This window comes from Oncorhynchus gorbuscha, linkage group LG26, assembly GCF_021184085.1.
Source record: "Oncorhynchus gorbuscha isolate QuinsamMale2020 ecotype Even-year linkage group LG26, OgorEven_v1.0, whole genome shotgun sequence".
NCBI classification, from domain to species: domain Eukaryota; kingdom Metazoa; phylum Chordata; class Actinopteri; order Salmoniformes; family Salmonidae; genus Oncorhynchus; species Oncorhynchus gorbuscha.
Window position 1 is genome coordinate 24,015,079 of NC_060198.1, and position 20,783 is coordinate 24,035,861.

Below are 20,783 nucleotides of genomic sequence, written 5' to 3' on the forward strand. Positions count from 1 at the left end.
TCAACAATGACATAATATGCAATTAACTATTTAGTTTTTATAATACTGATTTACACATTTAAAAAAAGTATGAAACCTAGAGTTCAGTTTAAATAAAAATGAGGTGACTGAAAAAGGTTGTATATGTATTAGGTTAATAAGATCATAGTTTAAATGTAAAAAAACAACTCAACGCATAATAACTAAATCCAAATATGTATTTGTGTTATACCCTCTGAAAAACATGTCATCTACAACTCACAAGTGCTATTAAAAATGTGTAACAAATTGAAATACATAATAATATATACATGTACCACATCTCAATATTCACGAGACATATTCTAAACTTTTAAACAAAATTGTAAACTCTTTACACATACTTGTACTAATTTCACATAACAAAATGCAATGTCAGTGTCAGTGTATTCATCCTTAGATGATGTGGGGAATGTGTTATAGTGTGCACATGTTCCCCCTGTAGATATTCCATAACATCTTAGATTCTAGTACATTAGTAGTACGTAACAGTGTAATAGTGCAGTACTACAGAACGGTCCTGTCTTGACAGTCTCGTTTGAAACTTTAATAAAGCTTCTTGTCTATTGTCAGAACGAGCCTTCTCGATATGTGTGGTACTGTATATAAAACATCAGTGACTCCTTGATTCACCGAAGGTTCTCGCTCTCTACGGTTTAACATGAACAATATTTCCCTCCCCTCTAAAAACATACTTTTGGATTATAAAACACGTAAATCAAAAAAGGATGACTAAAATAGCCAATGTATCTTGTCATGTCATATACATCATAACCCAAGGGAGGTCGAAATTGTTGTTTAAATGTTGCATATACATCTTTAAGTACATAGGCATTGAGTTACATGTTAGAATGTCTGATAAACAACTATATTGTATACATTGACAATATATAAACATAATAATAAGGTTTTACCTGCACCTTTATGCAGACGATACAGTTGTGTATTCTATTGCCCCGCCCCGCTGATGATCTATCTGAACTACAGTATGCTTTCATTTTTTTACAGAAAACCTTTATTGACCTTAAATTATTATTGCAAAACTAAGTATATGTTGTTTTCTAGAGTGCACAAAAAATGATTCTAATGATTGAAGTGTATGTACCTAGTATGGTGTGTCAGTATAGACGTTAAGTTGTCTTTAAAAAAAAACGTTCATAAATTAGTTAATTAAGATGCTGAATATAGAAAGGAGCTTCTTCTATATTTTGAATAATTTTGCACGCCCAATTTTTCAGTTTTTGATTTGTTAAAAAAGTTTGAAATATCCAATAAATGTTGTTCCACTTCATGATTGTGTCCCACTTGTTGATTCTTCACAAAAAAATACAGTTTTATATCTTTATGTTTGAAGCCTGAAATGTGGCAAAAGGTCGCAAAGTTCAAGGGGGGCGAATACTTTCGCAAGGCACTGTATGATGCCTGAATAGGAATAGGATCAAGCCTACTGGAATTCCTGATCAATTCTCGATACAAAAAGACACACCACTGTTATGGGGTTAATTCCACATCTGCTTGCATTGCTTGGTAGTTTATTAGCACGGTATGAAACATAAATAATACAATTTAAGTCCATTTAAAATAAAACAGTATCCTAAATTAAGATGTGAGAACACAATTTTTTTCCACAACTACAAAATCTTTTAGGATGTACCTGTTTTCAGTAGAGAACATATGCAGATTATTTTACAACTTTGTGTGTTGTCGTGCTCATATAAACTGTTTTCATTACTGTCCTGTAAACCAATTCTTGTAAGTTGGAGCTACTGTACATGATTGTCTGGGGCTGCTGTACAGAGAAATCATAGAGCATCTATTTTTTTATCACTCATGGTCAGCTTCTCCAAGCTCATATGGTCTTTTTGGGGGTTAATCCATAAGGCCTGGTTTGAGCACTTGACAAGATATTGACATATCTGGATATGTCCCACCTGTAACATTATGATAATAATATTGTTATATTATTTTATTATAATACAAATCTGTCAATCAACCAAATGTATTTCTTAAAACCCCTTTTTGCATCAGCAGTTGTTAAAGTGTTATACAGATAACCAGTCTATAACCAGAGTCGGGACTCTGACTATTGGTTACACTGACTTTTGGCCTCCCCTCCTATTCTAACCACCTCCACCAGCTTTGTATTTATGCTACCTGATGAAATTGCCGTACAGTATGATCTTGTTGCCATCTAATGCTCTCCCCGTCCTCTGCCGTGCCTTGATTGTATTACCGCTGATGAGATCTGTAAAATTTGCATGTACACCCTATCCCAGCTACTGTTGATAGCCCCAATTCTGACTTGCGCTCTGATATCTACTCCACTGATTTCTGCCCTCGTAAAAGCCTGGGTTTTCTGCACGTTTAACACTAGAAGAGTATTACCTAAAATGGTTCAATTGAAAGTGTGGGTTCACAACTCTAATCCAGATGTGTTGATCATTACTGAGACATGGTTAAGGAAGAGTGTTTTGAATACTGATGTTACCCTTTCTGGTTATAACCTTTATCGGCAAGACAGATCTTCCAAAAGGTGGGGGAGTGGCAATCTTTACCAAGGATCACCTTCAGTGCTCAGGTTGTCTCCACCAAGTTGGCCCCGAAACAATTTGATTTGCTGGTTTTAAGCATTAAACTTTCAAATAGCAATCAGCAACAGTCAACAAAGAGCTATCATCCTCCACCAGCACTGGCCTGTACCCTACCTGCCCTAAGCTCTCTCCTGGCCCCTTACACTATGCTTGAATTTGTCCTGCTAAGTGACCTAAACTGGGTTAAACCACCTGAAAGGCTACTTTCCTCGATGTTATCCTCACAAATAATCCTGATAGGTATCAGTCTGGTGTTTTCTGTAATGATCTGAGTGATCACTGTGTTCGTAACGGATGCTCATTGAAACGACCTGTCCTGATTTGTCATAGACGCTTGCTAAAAAGACTTTCATGAGCAAGCCTTCCTTCATGAACTGGCCTCTGTAAAATAGGATAGAATCAGTTTGATCCCCTCTGTCGAAGACGCTTGGACCTTTTATATATTTTCAGTGGTATTGTGAACCAACATGACCCCATAAATAAAATAAGAATTTAAAAAATAAAAAACAGGTTCAGCCCTTGGTTCAAATGTGATCTTGCAGAGTTGCTCCACCTCAATAATTGCATTTGGCGAAAGGCTCGGCACATGCATACGAGAGCCAGTCAGCCTGAGTAAGGCTATCCGGAAGGCCAAAGTTAGTTAGCAGTTCTCTCGTTATGGGTATAACCCCAAGATGTTCTGGAAAATAAACCCTCCTCTTCACAGCTGCCCATATCCCTTAATGTTGATGTGGTTGATACTGACAAGAAGCACATGGCTGAGCTCTTTAATCACCACTTCATTAAGTCAGGATTCCTATTTGACTCAGCCATGCCTCTTTGCCCATCCAACATTTCCTATCCTCCCACCACTTCTAATGCAATTAGCCCGACGCTTCTCCCTCTTTTTCCCCTGCAGGCGGTCACTGAGTCCGAGGTGCTAAAGGAGCTCGTGAAACTTAACCCCCAAAAAACTTCTGGGTCAGATGGTTTAGACCGTTTCTTCTTTAACCTCTCTGGGATATGTTGACTAACGTCCCACCTGGCCAAATGCCAGGGAAAATGCAGAGCCCCAAATTCAAATACATTACTATAAATATTAAACTTTCATTAAATCACACATGCAAGATAGCATATTAAAGCTACACTTGTTGTGAATCCAGCCAACATGTCAGATTTCAAAAAGGCTTTTCAGGGAAAGCAAACGATGCTATTATCTGAGGATAGCACCATAGTAAATAAAGAGAGAAAAGCATATTTCAACCCTGCAGGAGCGACACAAAACACAGAAATAAAAATATAATTCATGCCTTACCTTTGACGAGCTTCTTTTGTTGGCAATCCAATATGTCCCAATAACATTACAAATGGTCCTTTTGTTCGATTAAGTCCGTAGATATATATCCAAAATGTCAATTTATTTGGCGCATTATTCCAGAAAAACACTGGTTCCAACTTGCGCAACGTGACTACAAAATATCACAAAAGTTACCTGTAAACTTTGCCAAAACATTTCAAACTACTTTTGTAATACAACTTTAGGTATTTTAATGTAAATAATCAATCAAATTGAAGACGGGATGATCTGTGTTCAATACAGGGGGAAAACTAACTGTAGCATGCTTTCTGGTCACGCGCCTCTAACAGTACACTTCAAGCTACCCTCTTTCAAGATGGCCGTACTTCTTCATTACACAAAGGAAAAACCTCAACCAATTTCTAAAGACTGGTGACATCCAGTGGAAGTGGTAGGAACTGCAAGAAGGTCCCATAGAAATCTGGATTCCCAATGGAAACTCCATTGAAGAGTGACTTAAAAACAAATCTGAATGGTTTGTCCTCAGGGTTTCGCCTGCTAAATATGTTCTGTAATACTCACAGACATGATTCAAACAGTTGTAGAAACTTCCGAGTGATTTCTATCCAAATCTACTAATAATATGCATATCTTATCTTCTGGGATGAGTAGCAGGCAGATGAATTTGGGCATGCATTTAATCCGGAAGTGAAAAATACTGCCCCCTGTCACCAAGAAGTTAAGGTTACTGCCCCCATCATCACCCACCTTATCTCAGACATGTTTAACATGTCTCTCCATTATGGGGAGGTTCCCATTGCTTGGAAGGCAACCACGGTTCATTCTTTTTAAAGGGGGAGATCAAGCTGATCCTGTTATAGGCCTATTTCTGTTTTGCTCTGTTTATCAAAAGTGTTGGAAAAACTTGTCAATAATCAACTGACTGGCTTTCTTGATGTCTATCGTATTCTCTCTGGTACGCAATCTGGTTTCCGCTCAGGTTATGGATGTGTCACTGCAACCTTAAAAAGGTCCTCAATGATGTCACCACTCCCATTGATTCTAAACAATGTTGTGCTGCTATTTCTATTGACTTGGCCAAAGCTTTCGACATGGTAGACCATTCCATTCTTGTGGGCCGGCTAAAGAGTATTGGTGTCTGAGGGGTCTTTGTCCTGATTTGCTAACTACCTATCTCAAAGACTGCCACTGCCACTGCCCGTCGTGAAGGAAAAACCCCAAGGGTCAATCCTAGGCCACACGCTCTTCTCAATTTACATCAACATAGCTAAGTAGGAAGTTCCTTAGCCATTTATATGCAGATGATAGTGTCTTATACTAAGCTGGCACCTCCCCGGATTTTGTGTTAAACGCTCTACAACTAAGCTTTCTTAGTGTACAACAAGCTTTCTCTACCCTTAACCTTGTTTTGAACACCTCCAAAACAAAAGGTAATGTGGTTTGGTAAGAAGAATGCCCTCTCCCCACAGGTGTGATTACAACCTCTGAGGGTTTAAAGCTTGAGGTAGTCACCTCATACAAGTACTTGGGAGAATGGCTAGGCGGTACACTATCCTTCTCTCAGCACATATCAAAGCTGCATGCTAAAAGTAAAATCTAGGCTTGGTTTTCTATATCGTAATCGCTCCTCTTTCACCCCAGCTGCCAAACTAACCCTGATTCAGATGACCATCCTACCCATGCCAGATTACGGAGACATAATTCATAGATTGGCAGGTAAGGATGCTCTCGAGTGGCTAGATGTTCTTTAACATTCGGCCATCGGATTTGCCACCAATGCTCATTATAGAACACATCATTGCACTCTATACTCCTCTGTAAACTGATCTCTGTATACCCGTCGCAAGACCCACTGGCTGATGCTTAATTTATAAAAACCCTCTTAGGCCTCACTCCTCCCTATCTGAGATATCCCCCCACACACACACACACACACCTTTGGGGGGGGGTGGAGAGAGAGGTCCAGAGGAAGAGCTAATTCATTCCTGGGCCTGTTCGATCTGACATAGAGCAAGTCTGATCTTAAGCCATTCTCTCATGCAAAACACAGGAGAAAACCTCCAGTTTGTTGGCAAAAAAAGGGTGTTGAGGCAGCTGTGTATGAAAATCTTCACTGATGAATCGTTCGGTTGCAAAATGTAACCCATATGGCCTTCACTCATATCAATCACACCATTAAACGATCCGGTGCGTCACAAAGAATGGCATCGATGGTTTTGTCATTGTGACCCAGACATGAAGGACACAATACACCTAGAATTGGTCTAGGAGACATGTTTTCTGTAGTTTCTCTCTGGGTTTCTTGTCACTCGTAGTGTTCACAGGACAAGTCTAACACTTACTTATACTCAGGCAGACCTACCTAGAAAGGACTTTTTCACTCTACAAAGGGTCACAAGCTCACTAAATAAATTCCAAACAGTTTCAAAAATGTCAAACAGTTGAAACTCAGGCCTCCCTCATTCACTACAAAAATTCCCAACCGTTTCAAATGTTCAAACACATTTTCTTTAATTTCAACAAGGTCACTTCACCACACATCAATCACCAGTCCATTACTTTTTATTTCAAACATGTGCTTTACTTCAAAGAGACAGGTGCCCTATCAATTTACACAAACATACCAGAAATAGCGAGAACCTCCAGACAGGATATCCTTAAAAAAGGGCATAAACACAGGACACAGGAATAACTCAGAAATCACTTTTTGACCACAACTGTCTACTCCTCTTTATCACTCCTGTGAGCACAGAACTCAGTAGAGGAGAAAGTACCTAGAGCAACAGTTTCAGACCGTTCTATATGTGACTCTGTAAAACCTTTATTTTTTCACAAACGGTCCAACAAAAAAAAAAGATACTGGTTTCGTCACCTCATACTCATTTGCTTCCTGTACATTTTTTGAAGAGAACTGCAACACTACAGACGGGATGCCGCGATTACACATTTGGAATCGTGCACCTCACTATTGCGCCACTATTTTCACTGTAATTCTTTGTAAACTATCCATAACGGATACATTTCAGGTGGTTCTTGAAGAAGTGGTGGGCTAGTTTGTCTTCTACATCTTTTGATTTTTGACGTCGGAACGACGAGTACTTTGCGTTTGCAATTTTGGGTTGGTGGCCGATGCTGACATGACTACAGCTGGCAACCAGCAAACTGCCCAACCCATCCATGAAGAACTCTGAAACAGACATATGGACAGGGAAAATGGAATGGAGAAAAGATTAATTACCAAAGACAGCAGTGCCTTAAGCATAAGAACAGCAATATGGGTTTAAAAAAAGCAACATGGGTTCAAAAAAAGCAACATCTATAGAAACAATTGACTTTTTCAAAACTTACCACACGAAACCGAATTTGTCCATTTGTCTTGACACAGCTTTCCAGATTTCCTACTGACATAGTTTACAGACTTGCTGCAATCTGTCGATGTGCCGTTGAGCAAAGCACCTAACCCTAACTGCTCCTGCAAGTTACTCTGGATAAGAGTGTCGGCTAAATTATTCAAATGTAAAATATGTGCAAAGGTTTATACTGGGATTTACCGGCCCTCTTAGCATAGGATGAACTTTAATGTCACTGGTGGGAAAAATGGTCTTAGACACACAGTACTGCTATATACAGTACAAACAGACTGAAAAATACACACATTATACAATACCGCCGCCATACTTTGTTCACTTCTCATACTGTATATCTACATACAGATGAGGTAGGAAGTTCACATACACTTAGGATGGAGTCATTAAAACTCGTTTTTCAACCACTCCACAAATTTCTTGTTAACAAACTATAGTTTTGGCAAGTCGGTTAAGACATCTACTTTGTGCATGACAAGTAATTTTTCCAACAATTGTTTACAGACAGATTATTTCACTGTATCACAATTCCAATTGGTCAGAAGTTTACATGAACAAAGTTGACTGCCTTTAAATAGCTTGGAAAATTCCAGAAAATGATGTCATGACTTTAGAAGCTTCTGAGTCAGTGCCTCTTTGCTTGACATCATGGGAAAGTCCAAATAAATCAGTGAAGACCTCAGAAAAAAAAATTATAGACCTCCACAAGTCTGGTTCATCCTTGGGAGCAATTTCCAAACGCCTGTAGGTACCACGTTCATCTGTACAAACAATAGTACGCAAGTACAAACACCATGGGACCACGCAGCTGTCATACCGCTCAGGAAGAAGAAGCATTCTGTCTCCTAGAGATGAACATATTTTGGTGCGAAAAGTGCAAATCAATCCCAGAACAACAGCAAAGGACCTTGCGAAGATGCTGGAGGAAACAGGTACAAAAGTATCTATATCCACAGTAAAAACAAGTCCTATATCGAAGAAGCCACTGCTCCAAAACCGCCATAAAAAGCCAGACTACGGTTTGCAACTGTACATGGGGACAAAGATCACACTTTTTGGAGAAATGTCCTCTGGTCTGATGAAACAAACATTGAACTGTCATAATGACCATTGTTATGTTTGGAGGAAAAAGGGGGAGGCTTCCAAGTCGAAGAACACCATCCCAACCGTGAAGCACGGTGTTGTCAGCATCATGTTGTAGGGGTGCATTGCTGCAGGAGGGACTGGTGCACTTCACAAAATAGATGGCATCATGAGGGAAAATTATGTGGATATATTGAAGCAACATCAAGATATCAGTCAGAAAGTTAAAGCTTGGCCGCAAATGGGTCTTCCAAATGGACAATGACCCCAAGCATACCTCCAAAGTTGTTGCAACATGGCTTAAGGACAACAATGTCAAGGTATTGGAGGGGCCATCAAAGCCCTGACCTCAAATCCAATAGAAAATATGTGGGCAGAACTGAAAAAGCATGTGCGAGCAAGGAGGCCTACAAACCTGACTCAGTTACACAAGCTCTATCAGGAGGAATGGGCCAAAATTCACCCAACTTATTTTGGGAAGCTTATGGAAGGCTACCTGGAACTTTTGATCCAAGTTAAACAATTTAAAGGAAATGCTTCCAAATGCTAATTGAGTGTATGTAAACTTCTGACCCACTGGGAATGTGATGAAATAAATGACTCTACTATTATTCTGACATTTCACATTCTTAAAATAAAAGTGGTGATTCTAACTGACCTAAGACAGGGAATTTTTACTAGGATTAAATGTCAGGAATTGTGAAAAACTGAGTTTAAAAGTATTTGGGTAAGGTGTATGTACACTTCCGACTTCAACTGTACATAACACATACTGGCCAAGTCTCCCTCCTAAAATAATCAAGAAGCTAAACAACTAATATGTATACAGTACCAGTCAAAAGTTTGGAGACACCAACTCATTCAAGTTTTAGTTTTTACTATATTGTAGAATAGCGAAGACATCAAAACTATGAAATAACACACATGGAATCATGTAGTAACAAATCCAAATATATTTTTCAAAGTAGCCACCCTTTGCCTTGACAGCTTTGCACACTCTTAACCAGCTTCACCTGGAATGCCTGTCCAACAGTCTTGAAGGAGTTCCCACATATGCTGTGCACTTGTTGGCTGCTTTTCCTTCACTCTGCGGTCCAACTCATCGCTCGTGTTTCTTGGTCCCACATCTTCTAATTGGTGTCCTTTAGTAGTGGTTTCTTTGCAGCAATTCGACCATGAAGGCCTGATTCACACAGTCTCCCCCTGAACAGTTGATGTTGAGATGTGTCTGTTACTTCAACTCTGTGAAGCATTTATTTGGGCTGCAAATTCTAAGGCTGGTAACTGAAATTAAATTATTCTCTGCAGCAGAGGTAACTCTGGGTCTTCCTTTCCTGTGGCGGTCCTCATGAGAGCCAGTGTTTGATGGTTTTTGCGACTGCGCTTGAAGAAACTTTCAAAGTTCTTGAAATTTTCCATACTGACAGACAGTCATATCTTAAAGTAATGATGCATTGCCATTTCTCTTTAATTATTTGAGCTGTTCTTGCCATAATATGGACTTGGTCTTTTACCAAATAGGGCTATCTTCTGTATACCAATCCTACCATGTCACAACCCAACTCATTGACTCAAACACATTAAGGAAAGAAATTCATTCTACAAAGTGACATCGACGGGGCTGTAGTGGAGCGGGTCGAGAGCTTCAAGTTCCTTGGTGTCCACATCACCAACGAACTATCATGGTCCAACCACACCAAGACAGTTGTGAAGCGGTCACAACACCTTTTCTCCCTCAGGAGACTGAAAAGATTTGTCATGGGTGCCCAGATCCTCAAACAGTTCCACATCTGCACCATCGAGAGCATCCTGACCGGTTACATCACCACCTGGTATGGCAACTGCTCGGTATCTGACCGTAAGGTGATACAGAGGGTAGTGTGTATGGCCCAATACATAACTGGGGCCAAGCTTCCTGCCATCCGAGACCTATATACTAGGCGGTGTCAGAGGAAAGTCCCAAAAATTGTCACAGGCTCCAGTCACCCAAGTCAGACTGTTCTCTCGGTTACCGCCGGGCAAGCTGTACCGGAGCACCAAGTCAGGGACCAAAAGGCTACTTAAGGCTTGGGGGTAGAAGCTGTTAAGAACAATAAATCAAATGGCCATCTGGACTATTTACATTGACCCCCCCCCCCCCATTTGTTTTGACATTGCATAGACATTAAACAGTAAGTAGCAGCATAGTCACTTTTCCCCTAACTACATGTACAAATTTCCGTGACAAACCTGTACCCCCGCACATTGACTCGGTACCGGTACCCCCTGTATATAGGCTTGTTATTGTTATTTTATTGTGATACTTTCTATAATTGTTTTACTTTAGTTGGTAAATATTTTTAACTCTTCTTGAGTTAAATATTATTAGTCTTCTTGAACTGCATTGTTGGTTAAGGGCTTGTAGGTAAGCATTCCACCGTTTGTACTCTGCGCATGTGACAAATAAAGTTTGATTTGATTTCCACAAATTCACTTTTTAACAAAGCACACCCGTTAATTGAAATGCATTCCAGGAAGCTGGTTGAGGGAATGCCAAGAGTGTGCAAAGCTGTCAAGGCAAAGGGTGGCTACTTTTGAAGAATATAAAATACATTTAGATTTATTTAACACTTTTTTTGGGTTATTTCACTGTTTTGATATCTTCACTATTATTGTACGTTGTAAAAAAAAAAGTAAAAATAAAGAAAAACCCTGGAATGAGTAGGTGTGTCCAAACTTTAGACTGGTACTGTATTTATATAAAATAAAATGTTAAGTATCCCATCTAATGGAGCTCTTCAGACCTCAGAGAGACTTCCTGGATAAATAAAGGTTAAATATATATGTAAAATTTAAAAAATTAAAAAAGCAAACCTGAATGCGCCACCCTCTTCAGCCGGGGGTCAAAGCCCACTTTGCGCACGGCGTCGATGCGGCCGAGGAATAAGTTGACCACTCCGCTGGTGAAGGAGCAGGTAGGGAAACCTGGAACAGGTTGGTATTTCACTGCACCCTTTCTGTTCAGACAACCCCCGTCCTCCCCATTACCCTCCTCGTACACCAAAGAGAAGTAGAACTGGCCGTGGCCCGCCACAGAGCCCCCCACCTGATCACAGGAGGCAGAGAACAGAGCAGGTCCACATGTAGTAACAATATGTATTATTCTTCATTTCATTTGTAAAGCACATCTCAGACCCAATGCGTAGAAAAAAAATAGAAGAGAAACAATCCAATACACAGAACATAGGAATGTAAAAAAAATAAAGTGCTAAGAGTATCTAGAAGCTAAAATAATTATTCTGCTGTACCCATAGGAGAACCCTTTGAGTAACGATTTTTAGTTATTGGTAGAACCCTTTTCGGTTATATGTTGAAACCGTTTTACAGAGGGTGCTACATGGAACCCAAAACGGGTCTACATGAAACCAAATTGGGTTATCCTATGGGGACAGCTGAATAACCCTTTTGGGATCCCCCCCCCCCCCCCCAAGAGTGTGGAACACAGACAACAAGCAATGCTATATTCATGTGTTGTCAGATCCAGAGGGCATGAAAATAGATTTAGCAGAAGTCTTTGAAAGCTTTTCTGAACAGCAGGTTATTGACCTGTGCCTTAAATGAGGACAGAGACTCTGCAGCCCTGACAGTGTATGGAAGTACGTTCTACAGCCACAGAGCCGCTCAACTGAAAGCTCTGTCACATAGTAATTAGTCTGCTGAAGGGCTGCTGAAGGGAGAGGGACCTGGAGGAGGGAAATGTGCGTGTGGGACAGGAGGGTAGAATGACATCAGACAGGTAAATGGATCCAGAGTTGTGGATAGCAGGATTTAAAAATAATAATAATAAATTCACAACATCAATATTGCGAAGAGAAAGTGTTGATTGAGAGCTGTGCTACCACTGAATTCCAGCCCCAGTCTAAGCAAAACAGGTCATACTTGTTCTAGCCTGGTGACATATTGGGGGAATCAGGCTACAGTTACGCTGCTCACCACGTCTAGTTCTGGTGTGGCCTCCATCACCTCCACCAGATTCTCGATCTTGGTTTTGTCTGTGAACAGGAAGTCGTCATCGACCCAGAGGAAGTATTTGGTCGTGACCTGAGAGACAGCCAGATTCCTGCCAGCAAACCAGCCCTTTTGGGAAGGAAAATGTCCTCAAAATTACTTTTTAATCTGTGATGAAAATATCCTATAAGAAGAATGGTGTTCCAGACTCAACAGTTCATCATCAAAAGTCTGTGGGTGCAGGGTTCTAAAGGCATACAGATGTAGGATCTTAATTTCACCAGCACTGTCGTCGCAAAATAGTCCTGGAGCAAAGGGAGTTGATCGTTTAGTACATAAAATGTTGCTTGATATGTGGTTAGGCTATTAGCTGGCTAAAATTACACTACATAAGAAGTGCAACGCGGTTAATAAAACCATGTGTTAGTATGGGTTTTCAGTGGATTTATGCAAATCCCAAAGCTCATCTGTATTTTCTTACGGTGCGTGAAAATTCACAGCAACAGTGATCAAATTAAGATCCTTCACCTGTATAACATAATGTTCTTTAGCAGCTGCAGATGTCTAACAAATGGACGGGTTCTGCCGACAACCATTAGCGGTAGGAGAACAATTGGCATGCACCTATTATTTCTAGCTTATGCCACATTGTCCTACTGCTTTTCTTCACATTTAACATTTCTTACGTACATTATTTTTTTTAAAGACTAACAATTCCATAACAGCTTCACAATGGTTGGCCAGGTGAAAGCTATGATCCCTTATTGAGGTCACTTGTTAAATCCACGAGTATGTTTACATGCACACTAATAATTGGATATTAAACTGATTATGGTAGTAGGCAGATTATGCAATAGTCATGTAAAATAGTCACCTTACTCTGTTTATCTTAAAATCGGCATCAGGTCAAAATCGAAGTAAGCATACGCCGATTAAGACTCCTGGTTTTCTGCGCAATCCTTCAAATGATTAGGACATGTAAACACCTTCAGCGTACCAGAGGTATTGGATCTGTGCATGCCTTCCTCTTTAGCGCGAGCGAAGTGTGTTCGGAACAACAATGTGTGGCTCTTAGGAAGTAGTTCACATACAAAGCTTGTATGTCAGAACTCCGAATAAAACATGCTTCCCAAAAATAGGATGCTCGCTGTGGTAGAACGTTTTTCTTTGATTGGCGTTTGTCTGCATTCATCAAAGTAGCATTAGGTAGCCTGATTTCAGGTGTGTCCATGTAAACAGGATTGTTATGGAAATCGTTCTTACAAAGCATGTGAATGTCTTAATCAAACTATTATATTAAGGGGAGTGCAACTCAATATTAGGAAGGTGTTCTTTATGTTTTGTACACTAGGTGTCAGTGGAGGCTGATGTGAGGAGCTATAGGATGGGCTCATTGTAATAGCTAGAATTGGACTAATTAATTTCATTCCAGCCATTACAATGAGCATGTCCTGCTATAGCTCCTCACACCAGCCTCCACTGCTCAGTATATATTGACAGTCAATGAGAAAATGAGAAAAACGTATGTGACGTCATGTAAATAAACGTGCATGCTGACGAAGGCTGTTGCCTAAACCTGCTCATTTGACTGACTGCTGCTGATAATGACAATTCAAACTTCAAGGCTTTGTTGGTTGTTTGCGTTCTTCTCAAGTGTATTTTTATTCAAATCCAGTGTTGCCGACTGGAGTTCGTTACAGATGTAGGATCTTAATTTGATTACTCATTTATTGCTGAGAATTTTGCTGCACAGCTAACATTTGTAATTTGCACTTCATAACTTGCCCCAACAGAAGAAAAAAAAGCATCAACTCTTACAAAAATGTTCATTAATTATAATCCACATTTCCTGTTGCTGCAGGATTATTTTCCTGCTGTAGCAAACTGACTCAAATTAAGATCCTACATCTGTAAGTGTAAGTCTATGGCAGGTTGCCCTTATTGCACGGATCTGCTCCTGGAGACAAATACATACACCTGGGTTAATTAATAACTGACAATAACATTTCAATAAAATGTTATTTCTATTCCTTTAAACTCAGAAATTCAATCACACATGCATTTTATGTCCATCATCAATTCACGTTGAATGTCCACTTTGAGGTTTTCAATTTGACCAAAACCAGCTTGTACCTGTGCTGGGGGCATGATGTACTGCTCAATGTTGGAACCGTTCACTTTCTGTGGCTCCAGGCTGTCGTCGGCAATGATGATTTTGATGTCCTTGTAATAGGTCCTTATGCTACTGATGAGGACCTGCAGCTCGGTGTATCTCAGAAATGTCTTGGTGACGATGGTCACCCGGTAGTTGATATCTGCAATGAGAGAATCTCTGGTTTAATGCAGCGACATCCGAGATCCTACTGCAATTGGAGGTGGATATGTGTTTGATTTGTATAATGAAAAAAAATATAACCGTAACATGCAAGTGTTGGTCCCATGTTTCATGCGTTGAAATAAAAGATCCCAGAAGTTTTCCATACACACAAAAGAGTATTTCTCTCAAATGTCGTGCACAAATTTGTTTACATCCCTGATAGAGCATTTCTCATTTTCCAAGATAATCCATCCACCTGACAGGTGTGGCATATCAAGAAGCTGATTAAACAGTATGATCATTACTCAGGTGCACCTTGTGCTTGAGACAGTAAAAGGCCACTAAATTAGCAGTTTTGTCACACATCACAATGCCACAGATGTCTCAAGTTGAGGGAGTGTAAAATTGGCATGCTGACCGCAGGAATGTCCACCAGAGCTGTTGACAGATAAGTAAATGTTCATTTCTCTACCATAAGCCGCCTCCGTCATTCTACAGAATTTGTCAGTACATCCAACCGGCCTCACAACAGCAGACCACATGTAACCATGCCAGCCCAGGATCTCCACATCTGGCCTCTTCACCTGCAGGATCGTCTGAGACCAGCCACCCAGACAGCTGATGAAACTGGGTTTGCACAACTGAAGAATTTCTACACAAACTGTCAGAAACTACCTCAGGGAAGCACATCTGCATGCTCGCTGTCCTCACCAGCGTCTCGACCTGACTGCAGTTTGGCATCATCACCAACTTCTGTGGGCAAATGCTCACCTTCCATGGCCACTGGCATGCTGGAGAAGTATGATCTTCATGGATTAATCCTGGTTTCAACTGTATTGGGCAGACGGCGTTGTGTGGACGAGCGGTTTGCTGATGTCAACGTTGTGAACAAAGTGCCACATGGTGGCGGCGGGGTTATGGTATGGGCAGGCATAAGCTGCGAACACAATGGCATTTTATCGATGGCAATTTTAAATGGACAGAGATACCGTGACGAGATCCTGAGGCCCATTGTCGTGACACTCACCGCCATCACCTCATGTTTGATAATGTACAGCCCCGTGTCACAAGGATTATAAAGCACAGCCCCATGGTCGCAAGGATCTGTACACAATTCCTGGAAGCTGAAAATGCTCCAGTTCTTCCATGGCCTGAATACTCACCATATGTCACCCGTTGAGCATATTTGGGATGCTGTGGATCGACGGGTACGACAGCGTGTTCTCGTTCCCGCCAATATCCAGCAACTTCGCACAGCCATTGACGAGGAGTGGGACAGCATTTCACAGGCCACAATGAACAACCTGATCAACTCTAAGCAAAGTGGATGTGTGACGCTGCAAATTGCAAATGGTGGTCAAATCAGATACTGATTGGTTTACTGATCCACTACCTACTTTTTTTTTAAATGAAGGCATCTCTGCCCAACAATGCATATCTGTATTCTCAGTCATGTGAAATGCCGTATCAAGGGTCCTTTTAAGGTTTTATACACAATGTTTGCAAGTGGTAGGCACCAATATTGATAATTCAATAAGATTATGATAACTTTCATATTGGTTTATTCTCCCTGTTAACCTACACTATTATGTAAAAAAAAAAAGCATACACGACTGTTCCTGCATGCACAAACCCTGCTCACTGACCTTCACATTAGGAAAGTCTATATAATAATATGTTACCAGAGGGCCTCCCGGGTGGCGCAGTGGTTAAGGGCCGCGACCGGAAGGTCCGTGGGGCCTAGCGTCGTCCGGGTTAGGGAGGTTTTGGCCGGTAGGGATATCCTCGTCTCATCGCGCACCAGCGACTCCTGTGGCGGGCTGAGCACAGTGCACCCAGCCCGCAGTGCACCCAGCCCGTAACCAAGGTTGCCAGGTGCACAGTGTTTCCTCCGACACATTGGTGCGGCTGGCTTCCGGGTTGGATGCGCGCTGTGTTAAGAAGCTGTGCGGCTTGGTTGGGTTGTGTATCGGAGGACGCATGACTTTCAACCTTCGTCTCTTCTCACCCCCCCCCCCTTAAAATATTTAGATGCACTATTGTAAAGTGGTTGTTCCACTGGATGTCATAAGGTGAATGCACCAATTTGTAAGTCGCTCTGGATAAGAGCGTCTGCTAAATGACTTAAATGTAAATGTAAAATGTCTCTCCTGAGCCCGTATGGGAGTTGTAGCGATGAGACAAGATCGTAGCTACTAACAATTGGGGAGAAAAATTCAACAACAACAAAAATGTTACCAGACAACTTCAATTTTATTTAACATCTGGCTTCCACACAGACTGTTCCTACGGACTGTTATATATTATGTTTTTTTTTGTTGCTTAAGAAGCAGTGGCATCATGAACTTTACCAAATACCAGGATATCAAGGATCTGTAAAATATTCTGTATGGAGGAATGGTCTAAGATCCCTCCCAATGCGTTCTCCAAACTCACAAAGCATTTTAGAAATAGTCTGTCATTATGCTCGAGTCTTTTTTTACTTCTTAAAACCTCTTAAGGAAGCTGCAAATTTTCGCGCCCTGCTACTCATGCCAGGACTATAGTATATGCATATGACTAGTATGTGTGGATAGAAAACACTCAGATGTTTCAAAAACTGGCAACTTCAACCAATTGTTAAAAGTGACCCCCATTAAATGGAGCCAAGGTTGCAATACCTACAGCTTCCACACGATGTCAACAGTCTTGTCATTTGCCTACTATTTTTTTCTTGGTCAAACAGACTCAAGGCAGAGCAGTTCTTCCGGTGTCCGACCGGATATTTTGGTTGAGATTTACCCGGACATTATTTCCAGATGCACAGCTATAGAATATAATTCGCCTCGTGATCAATTTGATCGCTTATTAACGTTTACTAATACCCAAAGTTGCATTACAAAATTATTTTGAAGTGTTTTGTGAAAGTTTATCGTCGACTTTTTTAATTTTAAAAAATGACGTTACGTTAAAAAACGCTATTTTCTTCGTTGATCACACACTCTTCATAGATCGATATCTAGGCTATATATGGACCGATTTAATTGAAAAAAAAGACCCAATAGTGATTATGGGACATCTAGGAGTGCCAACAAAGAAGATGGTCAAAGGTAATGAATGTTTTATATTTTATTTGTGTGGTTTGTGTAGTGCCGACTATGCTAATTATTTTGTTTACGTCCCCTGCAGGTCTTTTGGGGTGTTACATGCTATCAGATAATAGCTTCTCATGCTTTCGCCGAAAAGCATTTTACAAATCTGACTTGGTGGATAGATTCACAACGAGTGTAGCTTTAATTCACTACCTTGAATGTGTATTTTAATGAAAGTTTAATGACAGTTTGAGTTTTATCAAAAACTATAGGTGGCGCTCTGAAACTCCGCTGAGTGATGTTCCTGCCAGGGAACTGTATTCTGCTACATCCTTAAGAAGTTAAATCTATTTCTGAGCAGTTGTATTACTATAAAATAACAATCTCTCTCTTTTCTTGCATACAATATACAGCAACTCTTTTTTTGTAGTCTTTTTAGCTCATCTTTATCAAAAAGGTGCCAATAATTTGACCTGGTTATGTCAATACAGCAACATTGCTGATAGCAGTTAGGTGATGGCAGGTTGAAGTTGGTAAGCCAGCAGAGTTTGGGCTCATGATGAAGATGCTTTAAAAGCTCCACTTTTCAGGAATGGAGGAAGTAGGGTCATGGAATGTTGAATTTGGCACGCTGACAGCATGTTTTCTCTGCTTTCATATTTTCATTATATACAATGGGTGATGTCATAATTCCTCCTGATGACCTAATCTTGGTACCTGACGATAGCGCTAAGTTTTGCCGTTTTAAAGACGCAGCCATTTGCACATATCTGTAGAAGCTTCATGACCAAAAACAACAAATTAACAATCACATTATCTTTTGTCTATCCCACCACTCTGATCCCGAGTCTTGATCCTGCCCCTACGGTTGTTTCATTATCCCCGATTTCACTCTTCAGATACGGTCTTACAATACAAGGGAATAAAAGGGGGCCTCTCACCGTTTCCTATGTCATATAAAACAGGCATTGATGTCTGCTGGATGACAATGGGGAAGACAGCCTCATGGTGTTCAAACGTGAAGTGAGCTGGTGAAAGAGCAGGGACGGGTGGCGTCATATGAGGGTCTCAGGACATGTGGAGAGGAAGACATGGGTATGGTAGGAAAGCTGGATCTATGGCCTTACCCAAGTCTCCAGTCCTCATCCGGTACACAGTGCTGGTGTAGGTCATTCGTCCCAGAAGATTGTTGAGGTCAGATAGGCTGGTAGACTGGACAGTGATCTCTTTCTCTCCCTGTCCCTCTTGGTCTCCCTCTCCAAGGGCCTTGATGGCCAGGACACCACTGGACACACGCAGAGTCACCTGCAGGTACATAACACCATAGCGTTTTCATAGACTCAGGCCAAAGGTTGAGCAGATGGACCATTTTCCACTTCTATGGAACTTATGTGATTGTGCAGTTGTTGAATCAATGTGGTTCCTGTTAGCATCTGCATACTTCTTTCTCTAATCAATGAAGTTCCTGAGGGGTGTATTAAAAGTACATTTTGCTGTTAAAAGTTAGATTGAAGCAGAAAAACACTGAATTGAGATTTAGCATTTAGATACGCAGTTCAAAAATGATTTGCATCTTTTGGAGCACAAAACGTGTAAGCATTACTGTCATTGTAGACAAATGTGAAAAATAGGTGGATGATTTGTTCTACATGGTAAAACTTTCATTTGAACATGTGCCTTTAATATTTGTGAAACGGTCTGCGGGTAGGCAGTTAGCTAGGAAAACATTTTGGGGAAAAAAACTTGTCAATCCTGTTCATTTCAATGCGGTCTCAAAAAGACATACCTGTAACGAGGAATGAACCAGTGTGGGGGGAGAAGAAAAAAAAGGATGATTTGTTGACATAGCAGGTTAGGATAACGCGGCAGGTTAGCTGAATAAACGGAGCAAGTTAGAATGGCTTAGGGTTTGCTACAGTTGTCATGGGTCCACTAAATGAAGAGGTTGTAGGCCTACTCCATCCAGTCACAACGGTAGAAGCATAAACAAACCATCTGTGGGACAAATCATAAGTATCATAACACTGGGATGAAAGTTACACAGGGTGAAAGTATCATGCCCATTTTCTCAGATAACTCAGAAGCTAGAATGCTGTAATGAAGTCAGCGCGACCATCGGACCCAGAAATGTTTGTTTTTTTGGTTGTAAAGATGTGCTTACATGTCATTTTCTTAACCCATCTAGTGACTAAACGACAGCATAGCTTGTAAGTATCATGTTAGCTAGTCTTGGGTAAAACGAAATTTCAACTGATAACCTGGAATAAAATAAACACGTTCAAGCACTGGCCATTGCCTCTTATATAATTCATATTGCTTTCATAATGTTATCTAAATGTTTAAAGATGATATGACATCTTTAAAAAATGCCTTCATTTACTTGATTAGCTTCTCACAATATGATTTTATCAACAGGTTAGTGGTTAAAAAAAATATATGTGTATAGCTATGATTCTGGGGGTCAATTACCTATAATAATAATAGGTAATGAGGAGTTTATATTCTCTTCACAAATGGTTTATTCTATTAAATCACAAGGAGTACGCATGACAAAGCCAACTGGCGCACATCTGATTTGTAGGGCTAAACATGAATAGTCATTTAACATTTTCATGAAATAAATGTTGGTTAATATATAGCTATTATGTGATCATTTTAGTCCGATTAATAGGCAAAATAAGTATTTTTTTTAAATAGTGGTTGTGCGACATTGCGATTCTGACGCATGGTTCATTTTAATGAATTTCGAACCAATATATTATTGAAGCGACACAAACAAGAAACTATGGCTGATAGTACCTTTGTTGAAAGTAAGTAGCATTACAAACCCCGCAAACCCGTTTTAGTTTAGACACGCCTGGCAGGTACAAAAGTAGTATTGTGATAGTTTCGTTTTCGGTCTTTATATTTTAAAATAATGTATGCTATACATTTAATTAGAGTTTATAATGGTATAGGTCATATATACTGTAAGTTGTTTATCATAAAATGTTTTCTAGCACTATCAATCTGCGTAAATAGCAAAAAAAATTTAAAAAGTGTAACTTTCATCCC

At 40.3% G+C, this 20,783-nt stretch overlaps 1 protein-coding gene across 8 annotated transcripts in view; it reads right to left on the minus strand.

Moving 5' to 3' along the window:
* Positions 1-6,450: 6,450 nt before the first annotated feature.
* LOC124015032 (beta-1,4 N-acetylgalactosaminyltransferase 2-like) overlaps positions 6,451-20,783 on the minus strand; it is a 32,164-nt gene continuing 17,831 nt past the window's right edge. For 7 of the 8 annotated variants that reach the window (XM_046329887.1, XM_046329890.1, XM_046329888.1 and 4 more), the window contains exons 6-11: positions 18,857-19,034; positions 18,671-18,757; positions 14,475-14,656; positions 12,327-12,470; positions 11,208-11,439; positions 6,451-7,093 (exon numbers count right to left, since the gene is read on the minus strand). In XM_046329887.1, the coding sequence (XP_046185843.1) occupies positions 6,909-7,093; positions 11,208-11,439; positions 12,327-12,470; positions 14,475-14,656; positions 18,671-18,757; positions 18,857-19,034 (1,008 nt within the window). In that variant the 3' untranslated portion in view covers positions 6,451-6,908. The remainder of the gene's footprint in view (positions 7,094-11,207; positions 11,440-12,326; positions 12,471-14,474; positions 14,657-18,670; positions 18,758-18,856; positions 19,035-20,783) is intronic. The other variant, XM_046329894.1, reaches the window with a different exon arrangement.